Raw genomic sequence first — 17,143 nt, forward strand, 5'->3', positions numbered from 1 at the left:
TCATCTGTGCAGCCTTCCCTTCCTCCGCCGGCCTTCTGAGGCATCAGAGCATCTCACCTTTGCATCACACTTACACTGAAGTGAAAGAAAACCCCCCAAAACCATCCCCCCGCGGATCCGGAATCTCACCGAGACCCCATGGTCATGGCAATCCCTGTGGATGAGGGAGGTCAGTCAGTCCCTGAGGGGGGGTCCTCCCTTCCCCTACGCCCTCTTGAAGAGAGCGGCTGCTTTCCACGTAGCTGTAGCGTGACAGAGAAAAATCTCATCTGGGAACAGCACTTGCAGCTCTGTAGCTAACTCGGAGCCTTTTGCATCAAGGTAGGGAATGAGCGATTCCTTCAGGCTGGAAAACAAAGTCAAAGTAGCATTAATAGATGGTGTACAGCAAACTACAAACACCACGCAGCGTTTCGGGTGGTAGGAACGCACGGCGTGAAGCGTACAGGCTTCCAGCACGTCTGTTTTGTAATGAGAAGCATGAAACAGCCACTCGGGTTTCTAGAGAGGCTCAAGGACCCAGAAATGGGATGCTGCAGGTCAGAAGCAAAGTGTTAGGGCCAAGCCATACACGTGGAAAGCTGAGTGACTGCAGCAGCGTTTGTGTTTATCCTTAGCGCTCGCCAACAGCAGCTCCTGCTGTATTCCAGCAGCATTCCCAAAATAGCTTGTGTAAGATGGAGGGGAGTCAGAGACAGGCAGCGTGTCTTGAAACTAGCTGCATAATGCTGATCATAGACTCACGGAATGGTTCGGGTTGGAAGGGACCTTAAGGATCATCTAGTTCCAACCCCCCTGCTATGGGCAGGGACACCTTCCATAGCCCAGGTTGCTCCAAGCCTCATCCAGCCTGGCCTTGGACCCTCCCAGGGATGGAGCATCCACAGCTTCTCTGGGCAACCTGTCCCAGTGCTCCCCACCCTCTGCGGGAAGAATTCCTTCCTGATATCTAATCTAACCCTCCCCACTTTCAATTTAAACCCGTTACCCCTTGTCCTGTCACTACAGGCCCTTGTAAAAAGTCCCCCCCAGCTTCCTTGTAGTCCCCCAGGCACTGGAAGGGGCTCTAAGGTCTTCCCTTCTCCAGGCTGAACCCCCCAACTCTCCCAGCCTGTCCCCATGGCAGAGGGGCTCCAGCCCTCGGAGCATCTCTGTGGCCCCCTCTGGACTCGCTCCAACCAATCTATATCCTTCTGATGCTGGGGGCCCCAGAGCTGGACGCAGTCGTGCTCTGCGTCCCACAGGGCAGTCGCTGGCCAAGGGAACAATCTCCACATGCGCTCCAGGGGCAGAGAAGCTCAAGTGGTTAACAAGTCTGGGTTGGCTTGGGCAGCATAAATCTCTTACCTCCAGGTGGGTCTGAATTCGTCCACAGCTTGGACACGTCTCAGCTTCAGGACGATGATTTCATGAAGCTCCTGCAGGAACATTTCCAGCCTCGAGTGGACAAGGAAGGTGTTGAGGAGCTTGGCAGCCTCCGGACTGAGCTCAGCTTTGTAGGCTGTATTGATGTCTGCAAAAGGATCCTAAAAATGCCACGGGGGGAGGGGAAAACAACCATACACATTTGAGCATCTTTTAGAGCAGAGGAAGCAGCTGACGAGACACCGCAGTTGTGGGTGTACCTTACCCTTTTGAGGCGCAGAAGCTGCTCAGATTTGCAGGTAGAGAGCAGTTGCCACAGGGCTGTGCTGTGCTTCAGGTGGCATCGTCTCAGCGCCTGAAAGCAAAACACGCGGGGAGTGAACCTGGCTGCAAGGGCTGCCTTCAGGAGCCTGTCCACAGCCCGCCCTGCCCTCCCGGGTCACAAGCAGGGGGAGTTCATCGAGCCCTTTTAAACGGGGTGCAGCAGCCCATCTGCAAGAGGCTCCTCTCTCCCCTCTTCCCCGTTTTGCCTCCAATAATCCATCTTTTTGGTATCGCGGAAGGGAGTGGGACAGCGACAGGGCAGTGTTGCACACACGTGTCATGTCACAGTGCCTTTGATCCGTAAAGGGCCTCTTTCCACACATCATTAGGAGATAAACCTTCCCCTGTCACCACTTCGGAGAGGTGAAGGGATGTTTTCAATCCCGCTCGGCACCAGGAGAGCCGCAGTCGCTGCAAGCTGACTCATAATTGAACACTCTCCCTTTTCTCAGTTTTAGCATGACAACTAATTATGCTGACACGGAATTCTCCTTCCTGGTGCTGACAGCGGAGCTGGGATCTGCAGCCTGACCTTCTGCACATCCTGCACCTGCCCTTTCCGCAGGGTTTCGCGAGAACCTGCCCAGCATCACAGCTATTGGATGCTCCCACCTTGCAAACACCGGCGGCAGGGAAAGTGAGAATTGTTTCCCCCCTGCTGCTGAACACGGTGGGGAGGGAATTCTGTCACATTCCTTTTCAAGCTGGGCTTGGAGATCAGACTGGCTGGATTCAGCCTAAACCAGTGCAGATTTTACCCTGTAAGAGTACGAGGTTCGCTCTCGGAACTCACCTGCAGTACGTGGGGGTTTGTCTGATCACCCATTTGCAGAACGTGCTCGATGTAGTCCGTCAGAAGCATTTCAGCATTCTCTCCAGCCATGGCCAGGAACCCCAGGGTCGTTTCAGTGATGGACAGAGCCTCACAGACATCACTGTAAGACTGTAGCTCCCCAGTGATCATGTTCATCACAGAACTGGGGAGAGCACGCTGAAAACCATGAAGTCAAAGCAGTTGCTAACGTTAGTTTAGAGCCATTCGTTATTGCTGCTCAGGTTGCTGAAGTCAAGGAAAATGGTACAGCCCCAGATTTAGGAAACTAAAAATGCTTAACTACATCCCTCTCCTTTGTAAATCCTGGCTGACAACAGATGGCCAGTTTGGACACACCGAGGCATGCTGGGAGATCAGCGGACAAGCCTTCAGAGCAGATGAACAAGGCAAGTGACAGAAAACAAGTACCCCCAAGACATTTCTTGGGATGTCAGGGGTCACTTGCCTGCCCCGTTTCCTCCAATGCAAAAACCCACCTGATCCAACTTATTCCTGACATCATTAAACAGCTGCTCGTAATTCCGATCCCGTCTGTACACGAGGGTAGGCATTCCCTGTCAGGAGAGAAACCCATGGCTGTAAAGCTTTGGCAACAGCACTAACCCTGTTACAATGCATGCCTGGCTGCAGCAAACGCTGCCGGGCTCCAGCGTGGGCCAAGAAGTTGTCTGCGGAAAGCACGGCCAGCTGCCTCGCCTTACCGTTAGGGTGATGAGCGGCTTCCCCTGCAGGAACTTGCTGATGATTTGCTGCTGGATCCTCTCCAGATCAAAGTCCTGCAACGTCTCCCCTCCCTTCTCCATGCTGTACTGGCAGTTGGACAAGATCAGGGGAATCAGGTCTCTCTCAACCTCGTAACTGATCAAGTGCAGATCAGCCACCTCTGACGGACTGACCAAGTACCTGCAGGAAACAGCCTCCGTTTAGAGCGAGGAGCCTTCGCGAAGCAGGGAAAGCGGATTCTGCGGCAGCAGGTAATACAACAGAGCCCCCAGAATGCCTAGCTGGAGCAGCAACACACCTGTCGTCTTCCTTGATGTGTTTGTTCACCGAGCGGATGAAGTCGTTGTGCAGACTGATGAGGTAACTGGCTAAGGCCGTGGAGCAGAGGCCCAGCCCCTGTCGACGTGGCAGAAGGACCTCAAGACTGTTGTCCAGGGTCAGGTCAGCATCACAGTAGCCTTTAGGAAGCTTAATTTCCCCTGAAAGAAAGGGCAGAGAAGTCTGCTGGAGGTGGCCCAGGGCCAGCCCGTGATGAGCAAGCCTCCCCGAGCTGACCCAGGTCAGGAGAAAGTTCCCCTTCCGTTCCTTACAAGCTCTAAAGGGAGCAAGTTCAGGTGAGAATACAAGAGGGAAACAAATTCTTCCGTTTCCACCTAGATCTCTCTAAACCTTTAATGGCCAAGGCAGTTTTGAGGCTGTCGGCATCACCGGTGGGAGGAACTTGACCTGCCAGAGGGGAGTGCTGTCTGACAGCTGGCAAGCCCTTGCTTCCACCACTCCTAAAACAACGCTGGGGAAGAAAGGTCCTCACCGTTGGTGTCCAGCGAGCGCCTCAGCTTGTTCCAGACAGACAGAAACACGTTCACTCTCCTCTGTAACAGGTCCCGCATCACATCTGAGGGGTAACAGGCAGACAAGTCCCTGAAGCACCTTTACTGGCAACACCATGAAACTCCACAACATAAGAAAAAGCACACCACTGAACTCCGGGCACTGAACACTGCTCAAACAGGTCAAAAGAGACTAAAGAGACATGGAACAGTTTTCTGATGTTATCGAATTGGGTCATTTGCTCTGTTTGTTTATAGTCTTCCATTATTGTCTGCTATTGGCCCAGGCTACAGGGCTGGATGGATCCCTGGTCTGATCCTGCATGACCTTTCAGTACTATTCCCTAAGTAATTAAAAACATAAGTAATTGTACTTAAGCACAATTGAAGGAGTTGCCACAAAATGCCTGGATGCTGCTCATGAAAGGGCAGGACACCTATTCCACCTCTCAGGCAGGCCTTACTCCAGGGCAGAGCTTAAAAATTCAACATACCCACTGCTGCATCCAGGGATTTATCTTGCCTATGTCTGAGCATTGCCCCAGCCCTTGTGAACAACCTTCCTCTGCTTACTTCTTCTTTAAAGCCACCTGATGACTTTTCCAGGCGTAGCTCCAGGGTTAAGGTCTCCAGTTCGTTTGGATGGGAGACAAGAGGAATGTAGGAGGGCTTAAGATTGCAAGCTCAAGAAGTTTTCACTTTCACTGTCTACCCAGCACTTGTTTCACCAATTACAGTTTTGGCACAGCCTTCTCACCTGAGAGGGGCTCGTTGAGGAAGTCTCTGATCGAGCAGTGCTCGACACCGGCGGTGTTCTGAAATCGCCTCACCAAGTCCCTCTGCAGAGCCAGAACCTCTGGTAAGAACTTAACCAGCCTCAGTTCCGTTTCCTGGAAGAAAGGGGGCCTGTGAGTAAGGTTGTCCTTGGACAAACCAGGTTTTATTACTTTTATGGAACACTTAAAGCATTTAAGTGTTTAAAAGAAGAGAAATACACTTTACACCTGCAGTTCTCAATATGATAACAAGTTGTGAGAGGAAAGACATGGCATAATCCAACAGTGGTTTGGGCCCGGACAACTGGCTCTAGGCGACCTTGCCGGAGCCGGGGAGTGGCCCAGGATTGCTCCAGAGGTGCCTTCCAACCTCCACCAGCCTGTGATCCTGCGAGCTGGTGTGTGAACACTGCGGTCTCATCCCCGTGTTGCACCCACCTTCTGCAGAAACTTCCAAAGGAGAGGGACAGTGTCCTTGGCATTCTTTTGCTGGACTACGTGGCCCAGGTTCTCCACCGAAATCCTCTTCCGGCAGCTCCACATCTTGGAATGATGTATGTGACTGTCCTTGGGCAGCTGGGACAGGAAAGTGGCTGGGTCGTCATACACTATTTTCACTATCATATTGGAAGAAATTCTCTCATCCGCTTGTATTTGTCTATTCAACTTCAGAAGTTTTTTATCCAAATCCTGCATTAAAAAGCAAAAAAAAAAAGTATTGGAATTGGCAGCGTCCTGCCACGCTGAACCTCCACTAGAGCACATTTCCCTGACATGGCGAAGCAGAGGATTAACTCTGGGGAAGGCGAGTATGACATGCTAAAAGTCAGCTGTTTATGCTACAAAGCTACCCGTTGTTCTCCAGCTCAGCCAACTCGCAGGCCCACGTGCTTGAGGTGACGTATATGGGGAGGGGGAGGCAGACAGGATCCATCTGGGACAACCATGGGCTCACTCGGACAAACACGTCCAACGGAGCTAAGGCACTTCTGCTTTTCCAGCCACACGGAATCGCCGCAGCGCATCTCGAGTCTCAGACGCCCACGTCCACGCGTAGGAGACGGCCGGCTGACCCCTACACGTTAAAGCTGACCCGCAGCTGTGCCACAGATGGCTTGGCTTTAGGAGTAGCTGGGCGAGGTGTAGCAGAGAGAAGGCAGCAGGTCGGACTTCTAAATAAGCACATCTTAAACTGCTCAGCTACTGAAATTTTGTACAGCAAAAATCCTCACCTCCAATTCAGGAACAATAATTGTGTTTGCAACAATTTCTTCCCATTTGTTTCTCTTCTCCTTGGTGGAGAGCACATCATCAAACTGAACTGGCCCTACAACAGGAAGATTTAGTCCCTTACATCTGCAGTATTTCAGGTAAAAGCAAGCCTAGATTCTCCAAACTTCCAGATGTGACATCCTTGCAAGTTAGCATGATAAGCCAAGAGCAATTACAGAGGTGCTAAACGAGTATCTCAGTCTAGCTGGGGTGTCATCCCAAGCAGCACGCAACAACCACAGGTTTTTGGGAGCTTCACTTCAGTCATTCGCTCGCATGATGTGCACATTTACACACGTCATTTGTCATCCCAGAAAGGTCAAACAAGCTGTCCAAGGTCAGACCATGAGCAATGACAGGCCAAGGAACAGAGCTGGGATTACTGATTTGCGCTGTCACATGCTAAAAATATAGCTGTTCCATATAAATCCCTCTATGACACGACTCATGTCAGTGTGAACTCCAGACCCTACGATGAACCATACTCTTCCATCCCTCTTCCAACCAAACAGCTTCTTAGCAACATTTAGAGGACAGTGAGCTACTGTGCTTTGAGCAGTACCTCTGCTTGCGAGCAGCAAGCTCTGTCAACATGTCACAGAGTTATTATTCAATAACTCCTTTTCAGAATTAGGCACCAAACCTTGCAAACCCACGCACTTGACCAAGAGAAATAAACAGCCAAAAATTCTTCCCTTGCTACTGTAAGAAACAAGCCTAAAGCTTAATCGTCCTCCTCAGCTCAGCTGCGGCCTGTTGGAAATGGTCAGTCAGCAGAGAGGCTACCTCCCTGCTGCTCTTAAAACACAGCGAGAGCTTGGAGGTGTGAAAGGGCAGGTAGTTGTCCTTACACTGGCCTGGCTGCTGATGGGGGTCCTTAAGGAGGCTGCCGAGCACCAGATGAAGGATGTTGATAGTCTCATCCACACTCTTCCCCAAAGTTTTTGTCAGCTGTGCCAAGTCTTCCCGAATATGCTGCTTCAGAAAACTCACCGAGTTGCTCACGGCTGGCTTGATAATCTTTTGCAATGACTAAAAAAAGAAACAAAAGGGAAGAATGAGCATAGCCAGGAACGTCCAGTTCAAGCACAAGGCATGCAGAGCTACCAGAAAGTGAACTCCACCCTGTAGCACTCCCACCACCTGAGCAAATAAAGGCAGGTCTGTGTGTACACGGGTGCACGCAAGCGCATGAAGGAACTGGATCGCTCCTGGGCAAGTAGGGAAATGAATTTGGGTCTTGTACCCTGAAAGAGTGCCCTGGTTACTTGGCAGTACGATGAAAAGGACCAGCATCATCCCGAAGTTTCACTATGTTTCCAAAAATAGTTCCAAGTGGCCGCATGAAGGTACCTGAGGATGTTCTGTGGCTCCCAGCAACATCGTCAGATGCGTGAGCAAGCGTATCAGGATGAAGACAACCGGGGTCATGGCCCGATCAGACACTGCCGTTGTTTCTCTGTGTTGTGCATCTCCGAGTATGTGGCCAGTTTGAGTTCTGTCTCCAGTATTCCTGTTGGGAAGTGTAGATACAGGGGTTTTTCGCCTTGACAAAAACCACACAAGAGATGTCTGACACTCCGTAATGTATTTTTTGACTCGTAAGGCTTTTGAATGCCACAAAAGCTGCCAATTACGAGTGCGACAGGGGAGTGAGGACTTCCAGTAAGTTTTGTACAGCAATAAGCCGATTCGTTTGGGTTTGCTGGCTGATTACTCCTCCTTGGACATCTCTTCCCAACAGGTTTGCTACGAAAGAGGCAACATCCAGCCCTGTAGGGCAAGATCAGCCAACTCTGTGCTGGTAGGCGAGAAGCCGCTGCTGTTAGAATCAGCAATTTAACATTTGCACACAAGGGCTGTGCTAACCCGGGGCATTGAGGAGGGTGCACAAGTTACAGCTACTGGAGCTCTGGTAGAAGCTCTTCACTCATGCTGATCTAATTAAGAAATTACACTGGGTGTTGCTACATGTTGGTGTAGAACCACGTAACCTACATCAGCCTCGATGAACAGGGACATGAAAAACCAGCAGCTTGACAAGATCTTACGTGCCACCCTCCAGGCAGCAGCATGAAGCGGTCGGTATCTTTTGCCCTGAAAGCACGACAGGCAAGCACTACTTCGTTTGGCGCCGAAAAGGTTAATGACTCAAAGCGTACTGGAAGTGTCGAAAGCCAGAGAGTGCTTGATGGCATTTCCCTCCAACTTGGGCACCACAGTCCAGACAGTGGCTAATTTCCACGGGGCGGCCACACTAGCAAAAAGCAAAAAGGAGAACACCAAATTCCTCAGTAAGAACCTCTCCAGCAGAGAAACAGCATGAAACAAAAATCCAATTAAAAAGAACTGCTAAATGCTGGGCAAAGAACCTCTGCCACTCTGGTTTCCTAGATTCATGGTAAAAGCTGTGTTAGAGCTATTCTACACTTTACACTGCAACAGCAAAATGGTTAATTTAGAGTTTAGAAAAGGAACCACTGCAACAGAACACTAAAACCAATAAACTAAATAAAGCAGTTTATTGTTGAAGACATCACCTGCTTAAAAACCCACCAGTCTCAAATTCTTACCTCTCCTACAGTGCAGGGGTGGCCGTTCGGACACACTACCGAGAGAAACAAACAGGACAGTGTTATAAGACAGACATTTGTGAAGCCCCTGGTATCTCCTTTCCTAGGCACCATCATCTTGGAGCAAGAAATACGCTTCATGATCTAAGGAAAAGCACTGACGGTCCCAAAGCTCAGAGCAGTGACAGACCCATGGAGGAACCAGAGGCAGTTTTCAGTGCTTCTCCTTCAGAAACAAGGAATAGAAGCCTGAAAGATTCTGCTACCGGGTACTAAATGGGTTGGTAGGCATGAATCCTCCCACCCCTGAGTTCCTTAGGCTGCAGTAAGATCCTACTGTGGAAAGCAGAGAGCTGAAAGCTGGCCAGGAAGGTGGCAACGTGCTCCTCTTCTGCTCACACCACTTTACCACTGGCAGAAGTAACAGGGCAGGTCTTCTGCACGCTCAAACTCTGCAAACAGCTATCAGCTTGAGACTGAGCAGGAGCACCATGCGCTCTGGTGCATCACCCACATAACCTGGAGCTACAAATCTTAATTTAGAAAGGATAACTCATGCTAAGAAGAGGAGTGTGTCCATCCTCACATCTGGAAGTTTCATTCACAAGCCAAGGACTATCCTCCACGTTCTTTCACAGCCAGTCAGGAGCACTTACTGTACCAGTGCAGACTGCTCTCTCCTTCCCAGGTCCTCGCCTGAGCCATGATATCTTCTGGCATCGTAGGCAGAAAAGCATGCTAAGGAGGAAAGAAAAAGGGTGATGAATATATAAACCGGTCCTTTCCTGTAGCATTGTTCCTTCTCACGATGGGGAACAAGAGACATCTGAAAGCAGAGGTCATGCAGATGATGCACATGCACGTTTTCCAACTCTACCTTTGAAAATCCACTCTTAAGGACTGGATTCCTCTTGGCGTGGCCTGACGTACCCTGGTGCCTACCAGCGCATTTCCTTAGAGCAGCAGATGCCTCCACCCTGGCTCAGCCTAGGGCTCCATGAGCCATTATCCCCCAGATCACACAGGTCTCCGCAGTACAACCTGCCAGCTGCTTTCAGACCCGCTCACTCAAACAGCAGCAAAAGTGTTTGCCTGATACTGCTCAGGAGGCAGAGGTACCTTAAAGAAGTACCAGTCCAGATCTGCCTCTTGTGCTAATTAATCCCAACAACACTGAAATACATCAGTAATTCGCAGCCACACCAGTAAGATGGGCTTTTGATGTTAGGAAAGGTTAGGTTATAGAGGATCCAGCAGACACAGGAAGGAACCCGCCACGTGCTGAATCGAGTTAAACCTCTACCTCCATGGCGTGCGGATGGAACGCCAGATTCCTCAGGGGCCGCAGGATGGGGTTCTTCCCACACAGCAAGACAGCGGCGGTATGAACGGCCATCTCAATTAGCGCCGCACTGTCGCTGGAGCTTTGAGGGTCCACGGTCAGAGACGGCAGCGCGTTCCTCACAAGACAATCTGCGAAGCGCTGCAGGGCTGGAGAACTCAGGATTTGGGAGTTCTGGATGAACTGAGTCATGGCATCTGTTTGCTGAAAGCATATAGTGAAAAAGAAAAAATCTTGCCCACCAAAGAGGACCGTCAGCTGCTTCCCATGCTGTGCTGCCCCTGCTCTGAGAAGATTCTCGCTCTGCTCTGATCAGGACTTCACTGCATTTGGGGCAGAACAACAAAAGGCTCTCCCACCCATGATTTAAATCTCATTCATCCCTATCAATGAAGCATGTTCCAATGCTTCCAAAGTCTCTTACCTCCTGTTGGGGGTGAAGATCTGAGTCACTAACTCCATACAGGGCAGTGACCTCTCTGAAAATAGCCAGGAGCAGATGGACAGACTGGACAGCCGGGGAGCTGCTCGATGCCTAGAAAAGAAGAACTGACGTTATGGTGGCGAAGAGGCTATAGTGGTCACAGCTCAAGCTGGACAAGGTTTCAGCTGATTACTGGACACGCAGGCTTCAGCTGGCCTGTGGTAAAGCTCTCCCCACACATGAAGGGGGACGGTGCAGAAATGGGTGCTCAAGCCATAAATCAGTGAGTGATCTGACAGCACTCAAGCGATTGAGGGGTTCACATCAGAAAGCTCTGAAGTGTTTATTCTTGTCACATCCAGCTGGAATTACAACCTTACTAGGCAGCTGCCTGTACGTGCCTTCAAATCAAAGCAACACGCCAGCAAAAACACCGTAAATCACTGCCAAAATCACCGAGCCAGATCGCAACAAACGGAGACACTCAAAGGCACGTTGCTCACATGCTCCTTCCTCAAGGCTTTCCTACGCAATACACATACTGGAGAAAGGGTACGATCGCACGGAAATCGCCTGTTTGAGTTTTGCAGGGCAAGACACAAGGCGAGGCAGAGGGCAGAAAGCTTCTCTGGTTATCTGCCTGCTCTCCAGCCGGTTGGCTACAAGGTGCCAGCACTGCCTACTGCAAACCAAACCGCTGGCAGGTAGATTGCAAGTGGAGAGAAGCGAGATGAAGCAACCAACAGAAATAACCTGAGTTACACACGCTACAACACGGGTGAGAAAGTAAAGCAAGTGTGTCTGCCAGCATAAGCCTCTGGAACTTTCAAGCAAAGGCAACCCAGGCATCTCCACTGGAAGAGACGCTGCCAGCAGGAACACAAAGCTTAAATTCCGGCCATCCAGAACCCACAGCAGGATTATGGTGAGGAGAACGTGCCCCCTACCTTCTCCGCCTCTATTAGAGCCTCAGTCTTGCCCTCAATCATGGCTTTCCCCACAGCATCACGCAGGACTCTGTAGTTCTCACCGCATGCCAGGTAACGATCGATGGGATTACACTGGCTGTTCCGGACCTATCCAGGAAAAAGCCCATGGTGAGCACTGTGGACATCAACCAGCTGTTGCACAGGGCCAAATCTCCTTTTTCTCCCAAGAACTGGGGCACTTCAGCCTTTGCAAAGAGACAGCGGGCGGGCACAGCAACCCAAACGGCTCCTCACTGCCGTAAGAGGCTCCATTCCATAGAGGGCGAGGATAAGTCACCTTCACACCCAGTCCCACTGTGGGGAGTCCCCCAGTGCCACACAACAGTAGAAACACCCCAAAGCAGCCCCAGCTGAAGAGGAGACCAGAGCCATCTCCGAGGGGACACCTCTTGGTTACCTGTTTCAGAATTTCCACTGGGAACACCCAGTTGAACTGTGCTTCCGTGATCAGCTTCTGAGCAAATTCCATCCCGTACCGACTAGCAATTTTCCGGACTAGGTAAACGTGATGCCAGTCATTCTTGGCCAGGCTACAGAACACCCTCACATTTGACAGGTAACGCTGCTTCTCCTCTACCTGGTCTTGCTCTGGAGGGAAAAAAAAAAGAAAAAAAGAAAAAAGGCCAAGCCACATTGTACCCTGTGAAACTTTTCTGTCAGCACGAGCTGTAGCACCACACTCCTTTTACTAGAACTGACTACACAGGAGCACTTGAGAGCCCTCTCATCTGCAGAAGCTTATCTAGAGTGTTTCCTCAGCTGGATTTCAGACAGTGATTCATTCCTTCAGCAGAGGATGACATACTCTACCTCCATTCTCACAGACTCACAGAGCGGTTGGGGTTGGAAGGGATCTCTAGAGATCACATAGTCACACCCCTGCCAGAGCAGGATCCCCTCGAGTAGATCACACAGGAACACGTCCAGGTGGCTTTTGAAAGTCTCCAGGGAAGGAGACTCCACCCCCTCTCTGGGCAGCCTGTTCAAGAAGGGTTTCCTCATGGTCAGGTTGAACCTTCTGTTTCCCAGTTCATGGCCAGTGCCCCTCATCCTGTCACTGGGCACCACTGAGAAGAGCCTGGCCCCATCCTCCTGACACCCACCCCATAGATATTGATAAGCATTGATAAGATCCCCCCTCAGCCTCCTCTTCTCCAGCTGAACAGACTCAGCTCTCAGCCTTCCCTCACACAGAAGGTGCTCCAGGCCCTTCATCCTCGTCGTGGCCCTGCGCTGGACCCTCTCCAGTAGCTCCTTCTCTCAGGGCCAGGTTTTGCGCATTCATTACTAGTTCACTCACAGAGCTCTTCCCTTTTGCTCAGTAATGGCCTTCCCTTGTCTCAACTGCCAAGGTGACAGTGCTCCCTAAGAATGATCTCCTGGGATGCATTTTGCCAGCCTGACATCCTCAACGCAAGGGCTGGACACTGAAGTCCCTTGGAATTCACTATGTTACCTCACTTTGGTGCTTCATGGCCTGTGTAAGTATCCCAGACTCCCCACACTGCTCTCCTTTCCTGGGTCAGCAAATCAGCTCAAAATTTCTTTTACTTGGTTTTTTTGGAGGTATCTCTTCATCCTTTTTCCTCCATATAAAAGAATAAGCCATGCAGCAGTCCTGTACCTGAAGCATCATTTACGCTTTATTCATTTATTCATTAAAGTTCAATTTAGTTGGTCCTAAATCAAATCTCATTGTTGGCATCCGGAGGATAAAACAAGTCTCCAGGTAACTCTCCAGGTAAGTGCCAGGTAACTACACCCTAGGGTCACCCGCACAGCCTTCCTACGAGTCAGAGCACGTTCAACACACGGCAAAGAGACAGATAACGACCGACACTCCTAAGGGAAGAAGGGAAAGCCGGTGCACTCGGCGGACGCATCAGAACAAGTCCCCGTGCAGCACAGGGGCATTGACTACGTCCAGCCCACCGCCCGCGGTGAATCTGCTCTGCACGCAGCGTTTCCGGTCGGCAGCGGAACGATGACTTACCCGTGCGCTCGTGCAGGTCAAAGAGCAGCTCCGCAGCTTTGCTCAGGTACAAGCGAACCTTGGCTACCGCCTGCAGGTATTCGACCGACGATTCCTGAGGAGTTTCTTGATTGTTCTTTGGGAGATAGTTGTCTGGAAAGCCTCTGTCTCTAAGCAGATTGTTGATATGCTCAGATCCAACGCTGCCCTCGGACTTCTCACAGATGGAATCCTAAAGATGGGCCAGAATATGAGTGGCAGAACCCCTAAGACCAGATGTCCCGTGCATTGGCACGTTCTACCTCCAGCGCGCCCTCACCGCGTTAAACTGCCATGCCACCCTCCACCCCAATGCTCCTCCCCGAGATCTCTCCGGTGCTTATCCTAAACCTCTGCCACATCAAACACTCCCGTCAGCAACACGCCCAAGCTCTCTCCCGCATTTCCTACACACGTAGCTGAGCAGGAGTGTTATGAGCGTGCTGACCGGCCGCGCATGCAGAAACACACATCGCGTGTGCCAAGATGCCAAACCCTACCCGGCTTTCCCTTAGCAAGGACACAAAGTTTGACCTTATCCACACAAAGTCACCATTTGGATGAAAACTGTAAGAAATGAAACCTCTACCCTGCTGTCAAGTTTGCTTAAAGTCATCCAAAGCATTAAAAGTTATGCCAGGGGAGGAAAGGGAACAGTCCCAACAGCATAATAATCTAAAGCTTTGCCAACGGAAGGGTCTGAAAATGAGAGTAGTCTAGTAGTGGACTACTGCAACCAGAAATCTCCCTGCTTGCTGCACCCCTACGCTGGAGTTTGGGTCTTATCAGGCTCCACTTAACACTTAGACACCAAGGCGTCCGAGAGAGAAATATTTATGTAGCGCTGCAAAACCACACCAGCCTTGCTCTGGAAAGCAAGGTTAGTGACCGGCGAGCAGGTGATTTGAGATCATCTTCCTTTTGGGGCTTTCTGGTGGGGCAGCTCGTGGGCACAAGGAACTTGCCAGAAACTGCGGCAGACTTGCTGGTTTTTCATTCCTGCAATGTCGCCCAGCTCTTACCTCCAAGCAATTCACAAAAAGCAAGTAGAGCTCCGTTTTATCGTTTTTCTCTAGGATCCCATTGTGCTCCACCTGGGACAGGTAGTGTTGCACATCATTTTTCACTTCAGTGAAGCTACAGGAGAGAGAAACACCCCCTTACCACGACTGCAATACTGGTGGCTACTACGTAGGTTCTAAATCACCATCTGGCTACTGGTCATGTCCATGTGACAAGTGGGGGGGTCACTGGATCCATCTGGAAGATGGAAAAGCAATTGTGCCATGTTTTGGCACATCTAGCATCAGCGTCTGAGCTGGGTTTTATCATCAGCAATAACAAATTAGCATTTCTAGGGCACCAGGCATCCGACCTGGGAGATGACCACGCGTGAGAAATGGCTTCCTGCGCACTGACTGCACAGGGAGGCTGTGTAGGCATGTGTGCTGGGTCTGGCTAGGACAGAGTTAATTTTACCCACAGGAGCCAATACCAGGCTGTGTTTTGGGTTTGTGCTGAGAAAAATGTTGATAACACACTGATGGTTTTAGACTGAGGCTGTGTTTTGGGTTTGTGCTGAGAAGAATGTTGACAACACGCTGATGTTTTCAGTTGTTGCCAAGCCGTGTTTACATTAAGCCAAGGACTCTTTCAGCTTCTCATCCTGCCCCTCTGTTCCCAGCTTCTTCCCTACAACAGGCTGGGAGGGGACACAGCCAGGACAGCTGACCCAAACTGACCACAGGGATATTTCATTTCCTAAAGCGTCATGCTCAGCACATAAGCTGGGGGGAGTTGACTGAGCCTGGCTCTCGGGTCTTTCCGGCTCTCACTGCTCAGGGACTGCCTGGGCATCGGTCAGCGGGTGAGAGCACTTGTGTCACTTGGGGTTTTACCTACTGTTGTTCTCCTTTTCATGAATTTTCATTACATAGTAATAGTCATATCATTATTTTATCTCATTTATTTTCAAATATTAAACAGTTCTTAACCCATGAGTTTTCTTATCTTTTCCTCCACTTCTCTTCCCCACCCCACTGAGGGAGGGGGGAGGTGAGCAAGCGGCTGTGTGGTGCTTAGCCATTGGCTGGGGTTAAGCCACGACAGCACACAAGATCGTCCATGACTAAATGTCTGTGGATAAGGAGTACGGCTTTGCTGACCTAGAACCCTCTTTAGGCTACCCAAGCTCCCCACCTTCAGCAGAGGTTTAGGTTAAGGACAGCTCGGTAAACCTTGGCACACACTGGTCGGATACTTCACCGCAAGCTACATGCAAGCCAGCCAAGCTGCACAACTAACACAAAGGCACGGGATGAGTTTCACCCTTAAGGATTCAAATTCAGTGAAGAGCACGGAAGTGAGAACAGATTGGTTCTATGGAAATCAAAGCTGCACCTCGCCCCAGTGTAACATCCTTCAGCTCTCTGAGGGCTCACCTGTACTTCAAGAGGAGCTTCAGCATGACTGAGCGGATAATGGGAGTTTCATCCACTTCCTCGTTAAACGGGGACAGAAATTTTGTGTAGACAGCAGGGTGATCTGAGGAGATAAGAAAAAGGCAAGTTTGGCAGGTGAGAGGAAGTGGGAAGAGAATCAACTCCATGAGGCTGAGCATCAGGATGAAGGGACTCACCTGAACCTGTCAGGAGGCTCCTGTGGACAAAGAGCAGATTAAGGAGCTCTTGGATCACCTCTGCCTCGGGGGGTTCATTGTCCTTGAAGCACATGGTAGTGACCGCGTCTATGAAGAAGTTATTGCACCGCTGCCGGAACTGGGCGCTTCTCGCTATGGCATCTCTGGGGGAAGGGTAAAAGCATGAGGACAACGTTCAGATACAGACCCCCTGAAAGAGTGGATGAAGCAAAGCAGACACAGGCAAAAGTCACCAAGGTAAGACTTTTCCAGCTTTCCAAAAGGCTGCACTTGCACAGCACTTCCATAGCAGTGTCTGCAAAGGCTGTATGACAGTGACAACTGAGATCACAAACAGCAGGATGATGCCAGCCACGTTTCCTGAGAGGTTTTTGCTAAGCTGTCACGAAGCAATCCAAGGTGACAAGCAGTTCCCTCGTCTGATTCAGCCACTGGCAGGGCTTGAGCTCTGCAGGGGCTTGTAGCTGCTGTTTTCTTATGGGGCAAGGCCAGCTTCCTCCCTTCCTTTGATAGAAAACGGACAGGACCAGTTCCAGTTCTGGGAAGGGCAGAGCAGAGCCCCCTCCACCCATTCTGCTCGTGCTGACAACTTCAGAGCTGAGAATCAGAATTTCCTCACACAGCCAGCCCCACTGCAATGCTTCCACCTGGGCCAGGATGGATTACCTGAGCTCCACGGAGACATTTAACTGAACATCTCCCATGGCAACTCTGCAGTACGGACAGTGCATCTGTGCTGGAACCAGCCACATTCTGATGCACTTCTCACAGAACACATGGCAGCAAGGCAGGCAGACCGGATCCTTTGGCTCTCCCAGGCAGATCGGACATGAGCTCAGACCGTAACTGCAATGCAGAAACAGCCATGAACACAATTACTTCAATGCTGTCTAACCAAAAGCCTTTAGTAAGATGTTCATCTGCACCAGACCAAGAGGAGATAATGTAAGACTCGTTGGCCAACTGCTTAGCTTCAGGGTGCAGAACAAAATGGAAGTTACTGCTTTTCATTTGGCCTTC

At 50.6% G+C, this 17,143-nt stretch overlaps 1 protein-coding gene across 1 annotated transcript in view; it reads right to left on the reverse strand.

Moving 5' to 3' along the window:
* Positions 1 to 204: 204 nt before the first annotated feature.
* RNF213 (ring finger protein 213) overlaps positions 205 to 17,143 on the reverse strand; it is a 51,729-nt gene continuing 34,790 nt past the window's right edge. The window contains 25 exon segments of the mRNA XM_010156927.1: positions 205 to 346; positions 1,348 to 1,526; positions 1,631 to 1,720; positions 2,483 to 2,680; positions 3,001 to 3,078; positions 3,226 to 3,427; positions 3,546 to 3,726; positions 4,059 to 4,142; positions 4,835 to 4,967; positions 5,292 to 5,543; positions 6,086 to 6,180; positions 6,977 to 7,157; positions 7,479 to 7,638; positions 8,288 to 8,382; positions 8,699 to 8,733; positions 9,355 to 9,436; positions 10,002 to 10,434; positions 10,436 to 10,575; positions 11,412 to 11,540; positions 11,851 to 12,041; positions 13,447 to 13,657; positions 14,487 to 14,601; positions 15,906 to 16,008; positions 16,103 to 16,266; positions 16,790 to 16,969. Of these exon segments, the coding sequence (XP_010155229.1) occupies positions 205 to 346; positions 1,348 to 1,526; positions 1,631 to 1,720; positions 2,483 to 2,680; positions 3,001 to 3,078; positions 3,226 to 3,427; positions 3,546 to 3,726; positions 4,059 to 4,142; positions 4,835 to 4,967; positions 5,292 to 5,543; positions 6,086 to 6,180; positions 6,977 to 7,157; positions 7,479 to 7,638; positions 8,288 to 8,382; positions 8,699 to 8,733; positions 9,355 to 9,436; positions 10,002 to 10,434; positions 10,436 to 10,575; positions 11,412 to 11,540; positions 11,851 to 12,041; positions 13,447 to 13,657; positions 14,487 to 14,601; positions 15,906 to 16,008; positions 16,103 to 16,266; positions 16,790 to 16,969 (3,853 nt within the window).

Source organism: Eurypyga helias, unplaced genomic scaffold (genome assembly GCF_000690775.1).
Source record: "Eurypyga helias isolate BGI_N326 unplaced genomic scaffold, ASM69077v1 scaffold9920, whole genome shotgun sequence".
NCBI classification, from domain to species: domain Eukaryota; kingdom Metazoa; phylum Chordata; class Aves; order Eurypygiformes; family Eurypygidae; genus Eurypyga; species Eurypyga helias.